At 54.0% G+C, this 11,542-nt stretch overlaps 1 protein-coding gene across 1 annotated transcript in view; it reads right to left on the reverse strand.

The window, feature by feature from the left end:
* The window catches only part of Ccdc13 (coiled-coil domain containing 13), a 35,150-nt gene extending 24,887 nt beyond the window's left edge, over nucleotides 1-10,263 (reverse strand). Inside the window, exons 1-4 of the mRNA XM_051140208.1 lie at nucleotides 10,040-10,263; nucleotides 6,692-6,840; nucleotides 3,673-3,815; nucleotides 508-597 (exon numbers count right to left, since the gene is read on the reverse strand). Coding sequence (XP_050996165.1) covers nucleotides 508-597; nucleotides 3,673-3,815; nucleotides 6,692-6,840; nucleotides 10,040-10,260 — 603 coding nt within the window. The 5' untranslated portion in view covers nucleotides 10,261-10,263. The remainder of the gene's footprint in view (nucleotides 1-507; nucleotides 598-3,672; nucleotides 3,816-6,691; nucleotides 6,841-10,039) is intronic.
* Nucleotides 10,264-11,542: the final 1,279 nt, after the last annotated feature.

Here is an 11,542-nt window from a genome sequence, read left to right on the forward strand (position 1 = left end):
CTCCCTGAGATGCAAAGCAGAGGTGGGCAGGAGCTGAGTCATGAGGGGCCTGGATGATCTGGCCAGACAGGACGGAGCATGGACCGGACCCTGGCTGGCCTGGGTGTTGCACATACACATCTAGAGGCCGGAGCATCTAGAGGAGGCCGCAGGGTCCACACCTGCTGTGGCCAGGGACAGGGTCAGCTCAGCAGGCACACCATGACTCCCCAGCCATGGGCCTGTCAGCGCAGGCCACGTGCTTGGTCTGTGATGTCAAAAAAGAGCCATGAAAGATGCATGCTGGGATCCAGGGTGTCAGCTTTGTCTTTTCTCTCTGAAAAATCTCTGAGCTGGGTGTGGTGGTGCACGCCTTTGATCCCAGCACTCAGAGGCAATACGATCTCTGGGAGTTCAAGACCTGCTCCACGGGGGGAGGGGAGCTGTGGGAGGGTACCTGAGAGCCCACTGGGAGGGGAGGCCCACGTGATGGATACCTCACTGGCTCAGCATGAGGAGAATGCGTACCAAAGCTCTGTCTCCTGAGTGGGTCCTCAGCGGCTTGGCCCCTGCGTCAGTGGCCCGCTTCGCCGGAGGCTTGGCTGGTGCCATCTGCAGCTGAAAAAGCAAAGTTGGTGCTAAGACGTGGTTCTGCTCAGCAGCTGCACAGCCGGCTGAAGCACTCAGTGCTGCTATAGTGTCTGAGCCCCTGGCTCACACATGGAAGGAGTGTTCCATTCTGAGCTACCTGTAACAGGAAAGGTTTGACTGATGCTCAGCCCTGCTCCCCAGCTGTTCCGGAAGGGCAGCCCAGAGATCTGCTAAGATCTTAATAAATCACCACAGTGTAGCCACACTCTCCAGGGCTGTTTGATTGAAAATGGCCCCCTAGACTCTTAGGAGGTGGCACTATTGGGGTACCCACTGAGGGTGGGCTGTGAGATCTCAGATGCTCAGGCCCAGTGCCACTCTCTTCTCCTGCTGCCTGTGGATGCAGATGTAGGGCTCTCAGCCCCCTCTCCAGCACCAAGTCTGCCATGATGGCTGACTTAGCATTTTATTGCTGTGCACCATGACTACTGCAACTCTTATAAAGGCAAACATTTCATTAGGGACGCTGTGGACGCACTCGGTAAGTGTGCGTGTACACAGCTGGCACACGCAGACCCCGTTACTGTCACAGCCGAGAAGCACGGTGCCAGGTAGACATGGTGGAAGCAAAGAAGCTGAGAGTCTGTAGAGGAGACTGTGTGCCACACAGGTGTAGCTTGAGCATCTGAGATCTCCACAGAGACACACTTCTACTCCAACAGGGCCACACCTACTCCAACAGGGCCACACCTACTGCAACAAGGCCACACCTACTGCAACAAGGCCACATCTACTGCAACAAGGCCACACCCACTGCAGCAAGGCCACACCTACTGCAACAAGGCCACATCTACTGCAACAAGGCCACACCCACTGCAGCAAGGCCACATCTACTGCAACAAGGCCACATCTACTGCAACAAGGCCACACCCACTGCAGCAAGGCCACACCTACTGCAACAAGGCCACATCTACTGCAATAAGGCCACACCTACAACAAGGCCACACCTACTACAACAAGGCCACACCTACTGCAGCAAGGCCACACCTACTACAACAAGGCCACACCTACTGCAATAAGGCCACACCTACTGCAACAAGGCCACACCTACTGCAACAAGGCCACATCTACTGCAACAAGGCCACACCCACTGCAGCAAGGCCACACCTACTGCAACAAGGCCACACCTACTGCAATAAGGCCACACCTACTGCAACAAGGCCACACCTACAACAATAAGGCCACACCTACTGCAACAAGGCCACATCTACTGCAATAAGGCCACACCTACAACAAGGCCACACCTACTGCAACAAGGCCACACCTACTGCAATAAGGCCACACCTACTGCAACAAGGCCACACCTACTGCAACAAGGCCACACCTACTGCAACAAGGCCACACCTACAGCAACAAGGCCACACCTACAGCAACAAGGCCACACCTACTGCAATAAGGCCACACCTACTGCAACAAGGTCACACCTACTGCAACAAGGCCACGCCTACAGCAATAAGGTCACACCTATAGCAACAAGGCCACACCTACAGCAATAAGGCCACACCTATAGCAACAAGGCCACGCCTACTGCAACAAGGTCACACCTACTGCAACAAGGCCACACCTACAGCAATAAGGCCACACCTATAGCAACAAGGCCACGCCTACTGCAACAAGGCCACGCCTACTGCAACAAGGTCACACCTACAGCAATAAGGTCACACCCACTGCAGCAAGGCCACACCTAGTAGTGCCACTCCCCATGGACCAACCAATCAGACACATGAGTCTATGGGGGCCATTCCTATTCAAACCACCATGATAATGGACTAAACCTCTGAAACTGTAAGCCAGCCCCAATTAAATGGTTCTCTTTTAAGAGTTGCCGTGGTCACAGTGTCTCTTCACAGGAATAAAACCCAAACAAAGACACTCTTCCAGCATAGGAGGTAGAGAATAAAGGAACCATTTGGGTCACAGGGTCACAAGCAGAGGCGCCTGCCACGTGGGTCACAGGTGAGCAGAGGGCGCCTGACACTTGAGGCAGCCTTGTGATGGAGCCTGCTGTAGGCAGCCAGCCTTCAGTGACTTTTCAATTGTTCTTTATATATGGTAGCCACAGTGATTCAGGGCAGGGCCAACCTCTCCCCGCCCCTGACATCACCCTGCTCATCTGGCTGTGCCGGCCTGTTGTGCTTCCTTCTTACTCTGCAAGATGAGCCTCTGGGCCCAGTGCATGGTGCTGCTCCCACACACTCTGGCTGGGCCCCTTCAAGCAGGTCCTGCCACTGTTGCCTGTCAGGGTGTTGCTCTCTTTTCCCTTGCGTGGCTGGGTGTTGTGCCACAGACTCACATGGCTCCCAGGGCTCGACCCTCCATGCCTCCTCCACGCCCTCCAGTGAGTGGCACAGATCCTGAGCCAATTCTTTAGAAATACATCCTAGAAATCCTTGCTCAATGACAAGTGTGAGGGCCAGGTGGGTCATGCAGGGTCTCGGGACTCGACTCTGGACTCGGAAAAGGCTGCAAAGGCTCCTCCAGCCTGATGAACCCACTCTAACTCCTAAGGGAGCAGAACCACTGGGCTGTGCAGCTGTTGGAACAGATGGATCTATGGCTAGATGAGATGGAGGGACCGCACACAGTAGGGCCGCTGCTCCTGGCCGTGCTTCAGGTCAGCAGGGCTCCTGGGAACTGACTGAGCACACAGTAGGGCCGCTGCTCCTGGCCGTGCTTCAGGTCAGCAGGGCTCCTGGGAACTGACTGAGCACGTGTTTACCTACTGCTTTCTACACCCCAGGCTCCGTGCTGGCAGTTTAAACACTTCATTATTCAAGTTTCAGGAAACCTGGCAGCACAGCCACTACTGCAGCCACTGATGGGTGGGGAACCGAGGCAGCGTTTGGGACATGCCAGCAGCTACAGATCTCACAGTGAGGCGCTGAGTCAACCTGCCTCAGCCACACCATGCTAGGCTTCTTCACTGCCTCGCTGCTGCCTCACACACTTCGTCTCTCGGGACTTGGAGATACTGGGGACCTCACTACAAATGCTGAGCTCTGCCTGGAGTCCCCTCCTGAGGAGCAGCAGCCGGGCTCTTACCTCGTGTTCCAGCTCTTGGATGCGATTGGTCAGCTGTTTCACCCTGGCCTTCGCGCCCTCTGACTCTGCCATCAGCCCCCGGTTCTTTTTGGATAGTTCAACGATTTTGGTGGCAACTAGGTCTCCAGCCATCCCAGTTGCCCCTAAAATGAAAGAGATTGCAGGTTCCATTAAAAACACAACCTGCCCCCCAAATCTACATGGCTTCCCAGAGAGTCAGCAGGTCCGGTCCCCAGGGAAACTTTAAGACCAGAAAGAAGCTACATACTGAGTTTGAGGCCAGCCTGGGCTACATGAGAAAAAAAAATAAAGATAGCAGAGACTTGGTTCCACAGAGAGCTGGCTATAAACCCTAACAAGCAGGGCACAGTCCCTGATGAGACCAGCTTTGGCCAATGCTGTGTCAGTCGAGACAGTGTAGGAAGATACAGCCAAACTGGCTTCTTGCTTATGTCATCTCGCACACATGTTGGCTAGACCCCGCTGGCTGGTTTCTGAGAAGGGACACATGGGACAAAGAGAAGCCATCCTAGCTAATCCCCAAAATACACCCAGATATGTGTGTCGTGTGTGCACGCATATACACACGGGCCAAGTGTGTATGGAAATCGGAGGCCGACTGTGGTGTCGCTCCTCAGGGTGGCCGACTGTGGTGTCACTCCTCAGGGTGGCCGACTGTGGTGTCGCTCCTCAGGGTGGCCGACTGTGGTGTCGCTCCTCAGGGTGGCCGACTGTGGTGTCGCTCCTCAGGGTGGCCGACTGTGGTGTCGCTCCTCAGGGTGGCCGACTGTGGTGTCACTCCTCAGGGTGCCATCCACCCTTTTGTTTCTGAGACACAGTCTCTCATTGGCCTGGACAAGAAGCTGCCCTGGCTGGCCAGGGCATCCCAGCTCCAGCTGTCTTTGCTCTCAAGTGTGGCGTTACAAGTGTCACCACCCCTGGCTTTAGGGAGCATGACACTCAGGTCTTTGTAGGTGTAAGGCAGCATGAGTTCCACAGCCCCACTGAATAAATCCCTAGTGCTTAATATTGCTGACATCACATGGCTGTTTGTTCCGCAGAGCTGTGGCAACACGTGACCAAGACAAATCCATTCACACAGCATTTACTGAGTTCCCAGGCGCTGACCCCATTGGTGGTAGCGACTTAGTGCGGACAAACAGATTCCTGGAGACCTCACTCTCCAGCAGGCCCCACAGGCCATAGGAACATCAGGCAGGTATGCACTACACCTTCCAGGAGGGCCAGGTGCCACAGAATGACAGAAGCTAAGAGAGAGGACGGTGACAGGGGATAGTCTAGAGGGAGGCCAGGGAGGGCCTCTGAGAGAAGAGGAAGCGTAGACAGCGGCCTGGGTAGGTGAAAGGCAAGGTGCTCTCAGCGGGGATGGGAGACATCCCATGTGTAGTGGGTGGGGAGGTGTGTGGCGGGTCAGAGGGACATGCAGGAACCAGGGGGGCATGGGGAGGAGATGAAGAGGTCTGAGAGTGTGCAGGAAAGCTGACTGCATGCTGGAGGGTATACTGCGGTGGGCAAGCAGCAGAGCAGGTGAGCAAACACGCTAGTGTCTGAAAGCAGTCTTTACAATCTGCAGAATAGCTACACGCAAAACCTCGTCACTGACGTGAGCTCTTGCAGACAGATGGCATAGCACACTTAGGAGCCACATGTGGGGCCCGTCTGCAATCCCTGCATGAGGGAGGTGGAGACAGGAGGACAGGAGTTCAAGGCCTGATTTAGCTGCTCAGAGAAATGGAGTACAGCCGTGCTATATGAGACCTTGTTGGGAAAACAGTCATAAACCCACGAAACCATACAACACAAGCAGGATGCAAAGGGGCCTAGATGGTGCTAAACTTTCTGCAGCCTTCGGAAAGTGGAGAAAGTAACTCAAACTATAGGTACATGCTGTGCTTAGAGTAATTCTAAGTTAAGTGAGAAACGGAGCTATGCCTGGTGGTGAGCTGGTGACCAAGCGCTCAGAACGCTAAGGAAGGGCCCCAGGTTCCAGAACTGCCCAGCTGCATGGAGATGTGGAGGGAAGAAAAGGGTGGGGGGAGGAGGAGGTGGATGGGGGGGGGGGGGAGGAAGGAAGCACAGAAAACAAGAAGCAGCAAGACTTCTCTCTCCAGACCCAGGGCCGAATGACAACTGCAGCATGGGGAGTCATGTCACATGGCAAACATGGAACAGCAGGGCCAGCTATGGAGGAGGAACCACCCCAGGCCCTGCTCTCCCTGGGGCCCACTGGCTTAACCAGATCCACACCCCACTCCCAGCCCCCAAGCAGCCAGAAGCAAAGCTGAGTGTCTGTCCTCACACCCCACAGCCTTGTATTTCTGTAGTTTCTGTTTTGGACAGGAAAAGCCAAAGAACGGAGGGAGTAGGTGACCCAGCTCCCCCGGCCTTCGGGATGCTGGAGTCCGTGCACCCAGCTCCCCTGGCCTTCGGGATGATGGGGTTCCGTGCACCCAGCTCCCATGGCCTTCGGGATGCTGGAGTTCTCCTGATGGACTTTGCCAGATGTGCTTGGGGAGACAGGGAGGGGCTCTGGAAAACTCAGGGTCAGCCCTGCTACTGTCTAGGGTAGATGTCACGGGCTTTCTGCTTACACCCACCTGGGAAGTATGCTGTCTTCAGGATCAGAGTAAGCGCCAACACGTGGTGGGGTCAGAGGCATCACTGCGGAGCCTGTGCCTAGCCCACACCCACAGAGTCAAGGTTAGCCCAAGACCTGCAGGATCAGAGTCCTTCTCACACCTCGGCTGCTAAGCTCTGCACCAACAGAGTGGAAGTGTAGCTGAGCCCTGCAGGCCAGCGTCAGCACCACAGCGGCTGAGGGTGTCTCATAGAGCAGCCACGTACGTCCCTCTGCAGCACCAGCACGTGGGGGCAGCATCCAAGCCAAGCACCAAGGAGAGAAAGACCACTGTGGCCACACTGAAGCCCTGCACTGCTCTCTGGGATTCCAGACAACTGGGCCCACCCACCTGGACTCGCCAGCCATGGGCGGAGTTACCTGTGAACGCAAGTCTGTCCTCTTCTATCTTCTTCTTGAGGTGTTTGATCTCAAATTCCCTCTCCTTCAGCAGCTTGTACAGCCGCCCGTTCTCGTCAACTGTCTCCCTGAGCTCACTTCGAAGCTGCTGAATTTCATCTTCCAGCACTCTGCAAGGGAGAGGTGCACGGCTGTTTCCCCCCCACCCCCTCCCCGCACCCACGCCTGTCTGGACATGTAGTACCAGGGTTGAGCACCAGGGGGCACCAAGACTGGCCCCGAGCTGAGCGACTGCGTGCAAATGCACCGCATGCGAAGGCTTGCTCAGTGTTGGAGATGGGAGGACAACCGTGGAGGTTTCCCTCAGGAACGACAAGTGCCTTCTGTGAGACAGGGTCTTTCGCAGGCCTATAAGTTCACCTATAACCCAGACACCAGCCTCAATTTTTAGTTCTTAGAATTTCTGTCTGCCCTTGTAGCATAGCATGTCTCTCCCTGCCCCCTCTGTGAGTGTGTACATGTGTGTGCATATGTGTATGAATGTATGAAAACATGGGTTTGCATGGGTTCTGGGGATCGCATTTGTCTTCGCGCTTGCAAGCAGGCACATTGGGGACCGACCTACTCTAGCACCCCCACACTCATTTCAAGCCCCCCAAGGACTGCAGGCCACAAGGCAAACTCCAAGCCCACTGCAGACCATGGTCTCTGATGGCAACCAAACAAGATTAAAAACAGCACAAAGAACACAGCAAGGAGTGAAAGACATAAAAATTGAAATCTGGAACTGAGAGAAAAACTAAAACCAAGTGCTGGTTAAAAAGAAATAACACAGGAAATTTAGACTGGACTCACTGCGGAAGTTTTGCCCAGCTTCAGAGACACACGAGAGCTCAGGCTACACATTTCCTCAATGCTCAGCTGTATCCCACAAGACCATACACATGCACACAGCAATACATGTACACAAATGCACACACATACATGTAAAAGCACACATGTACACACGTGTACACACATATATGCACATATGCATGCATGCACATGCACACACATGTACACATACATACACACACAGGTAAATGTGGTTTATATGTTGTTGGCTATCCTGTGAAGTTCTTTTCAGAAGAACAAAGCACTAGAAACAATCTGATGGGTCTGGGATTGCTCCTGTGTCAGGCACACGGCAAAGACTGGATATAAAGTGCCCCCCACAGGCTCACATGTCTGAACCAGAGATTGTGAACTTTTGGGACACAAAGCAGAGCTCTGGGTTTTAGCTGAGCCTTTGAGGCTGGTGCAGTGCTCTCTGCTCCCTGCCTTAACCAGCTAACCCACTACTGTCCTGACATGATGGCAGTGTGCTGTGTGCTGTGTGCTGTGTGCAGTGTGCTGTGTGCAGTGTGCAGTGTGCTGTGTGCAGTGTGCTGTGTGCAGTGTGCTATGTGCTGTGCGCTGTGTGCTGTGCGCTGTGTGCTGTGTGCTGTGTTCAGTGTGCTGTGTGCTGTGTGCAGTGTGCTGTGTGCAGTGTGCTGTGCGCTGTGTGCTGTGTGCAGTGTGCAGTGTGCTGTGTGCTGTGTGCTGTGCGCTGTGTGCTGTGTGCTGTGTGCAGTGTGCTGTGTGCAGTGTGCAGTGTGCAGTGTGCTGTGTGCTGTGTGCAGTGTGCTGTGTGCAGTGTGCTGTGTGCTGTGCGTTGTGTGCTGTGTGCTGTGTGCTGTGTGCTGTGTGCTGTGTGTGCTGTGTGCAGTGTGCTATGTGCTGTGTGCAGTGTGCTGTGTGTGCTGTGTGCAGTGTGCTATGTGCTGTGTGCAGTGTGCTGTGTGTGCTGTGTGCTGTGTGTGCAGTGTGCTGTGTGCTGTGTGCTGTGTGTGCTGTGTGCAGTGTGCAGTGTGCTGTGTGCAGTGTGCTGTGTGCTGTGTGCTGTGTGCTGTGTGCAGTGTGCTGTGCGCTGTGTGCTGTGTGCTGTGTGCTGTGTGCAGTGTGCAGTGTGCTGTGCGCTGTGTGCTGTGTGCTGTGTGCTGTGTGCTGTGTGCTGTGTGTGCAGTGTGCTGTGTGCTGTGTGCTGTGTGTGCTGTGTGCAGTGTGCAGTGTGCTGTGTGCAGTGTGCTATGTGCTGTGTGCTGTGTTCAGTGTGCTGTGTGCTGTGTGCTGTGTGCTGTGTGCAGTGTGCTGTGTGCTGTGTGTAGTGTGCAGTGTGCTGTGTGCTGTGTGCTGTGTGCTAACCCACAGCCTAGAGCCCTTCTCTATGGTCCAGACATGATGGCAGCGTGCTGTGTGCTGTGCTCTCTCAAACGGTGAGCCTCGGTGAATCCTTCCTCCCTGAAGTTGCTTCAGGCCAGGTTCATGATCAGAGTGATGGAAAAGGCAAGTGACACGGCACACAACAGGCCCTGAAACAGCTGAGCAATCACTTTATGGATGACAGTGACTGTGGGCAACAGCCATTATGAACTCTGCTGGGCCTGACATTACTCCACCAAAGGCCTGGGTGGCCCATAAGCCATTCTTTCTGGTTTGGGGCCAGGCCCACTAGAGACAGGTCTGGATCAAGCTAAGGTTAATATTTAAGAGCCATGGGATTTTTTAATTACTGGAAAGCCTTCCCCCGCCCCCCATTGGCATTTTAAAATAGGTCATTTGGAAAACTGAGAACCCATAAAAAAATTGAGTTTGAAGCAAGCAAATATAGATTCTGGGAAAAACTAAAAGCAAAAAGACAATTCATCAATGGCTATGGTCTTTGGTAAAAGGCATGTACACACATGCACACTCACATGCACACACACATGCACACACACTAGCAGGATGTACCACATCAACCTGCATAGATATGTGTGCTCCAGTGACACTGTCAAGTCCAGAGCACTAAGAAAATTCTAGATACCTTTCAACCTTTACACAAGAGGGGGGAAAGTGAGGACTGTGGAGTTTCAGAACAGAGTGACATTTATGTGCTGTTGTCTCCCAGGACATGTGTGGGGGCGCTGGTGTCTCCCAGGGCATGTGTGGGGGCGCTGGTGTCTCCCAGGGCATGTATAGGGACGCTGGCAGAGATCAAAGCCCCAGGCAGAGGCAGAATGAGCAAGACTATCAATTCCATCCTATTCCTTGGAGACGTAGGTTTAAGCAAAGTGAAAATCCAGGCAAACCACGTCTTGGTGAGTTTACAGTCCTTCCCTCTGGCCTTAAATACACCGCCTGGCATGCTCATCCAGAAAGCACTGCTGTCATTACAGGAGGCCTCAGCCTTCGGTGCCAACCCCACTCTGAGCTTCCAGACACCTGCAGGGTAGACCAGATGTCTCCATCTGCAGCCGCCTCCTCCCTGCAGTCCCCACCTGCCTGCAACACTGCCCGAGAGGTCCATACCTCTTCTCAAAGATGCCCTTCAGGCTCTGCTCCTCCGTGTTGAAGAGGCTGAGGTTGTCCGGGATCTCTGCAAACCCCTCCTGCTCACTGGCATTGTCTTTAGAGCTCAGCTCTTTCTCCTTCTTTCTCTCCATCTGTTTCTGTAGCCGCCTGTGCTGAAGTTCCTGCATGGCTTTGAACTGGAGTCGCAGAGTGTCTGCTGAGCTTTCATCGGCCGCCATCCTGCCTGAAAACAGAGGCAGGATGTCTGTACGCCTAGCATGTGCTACAACGCGGGCCAACTGAGGCCTAGGTTTCCCACTGAGCTGTCCATGAGCCCCCTCCTACAGCCAGGCTGAGCAGAGTCCAGACTGCAGCAGCAGGGCACTCACTGTCCTGACACGTTCGCCTTGTCCTTCTGTCAGCGGCTTCAACTCTGGGCACACATTAGCATTTCCTAGGAGCCATCAACACTGACCATGTCTGGGCTCATCCCCAAACCAGCTAGATCCCAGTCTCTGGAAATGGGCCCCAGCACCACTTCTTTCAGAGTTAAAGGATAGATCTGGGTGAGCGACACCTATCTACCATCCCAGCTTTGGATCCCAACAGGAGAGTGAGGCCGCCAGCCTGGGCTACTGACACTGTGTGTCAAAAAACCAAAAACAAATAAGTACATAAACATAATTTACTTGAGTTATAATTTACACACATTAAAGGCCATACCTCATGGACAGACAAACCAGAAAATCTTTCTGCTAAGCTCTGAGGTGACCCGCTGTTTGGGCTGAGAAGACACGCTCCAAAGCATTGCTTTGGTAAGAGTCTGATGTGCAATCAAGTCTCTCTGACATGTGCCTTCTCAAGAGCCCATGTCTGTCCCTCCTTCCCATGGCCAGGAGAGGCTCACGATGGCACTCGGAAAACCCTATTTACCCAGGACCCAGGACACCAACAGAGCCACCATTGTCTTCTGTCCCCTGCTCTGAAATTTCCTGAGTTCACCGGAGGGACGTGGTGGCGCACGCCTTTAATCCCAGCACTCAGGAGGCAGCGGCAGGTGGATCTCTGTGAGTTCAAGACTAGCTTGGTCTACAAAGTGGGTCCAGGACAACCAAGGCTACACAGAGGGACCCTGTCTTGAAAAACAAAACAAAAACAAAAAAAAGTAGGAGTTCGCTACAAGATGCTGTTGGTCTCAGCCTCCCAGTTGCAATTGACCTAGGAGATTCATGTGCCCTGGGACTGGGCATCTCTCCCCGACATCCCTTCGCCCTCTGCCCTGAATCCTCGTCAGCACAGAGTCAGCAGTGCATGTGGGCGTGTTGAGCGACTCACCGGCCTGTTCTGTCTGACCAGCCTATTGTCAGTTAACCCCTGTGGGTCCAGACACCTTCAGCGGTACATTTGTCCCTAAGCCACCACAATCGACACGTGCTCAGCGTCCCCAGCTGCCGCCTCACACACCACAGCCTCTCTTCTACTTTGGCAGCTATGGCCTCAGCCAGGCCAGCACTCTCACAA

Source organism: Acomys russatus, chromosome 32 (assembly GCF_903995435.1).
Source record: "Acomys russatus chromosome 32, mAcoRus1.1, whole genome shotgun sequence".
NCBI lineage: Eukaryota > Metazoa > Chordata > Mammalia > Rodentia > Muridae > Acomys > Acomys russatus.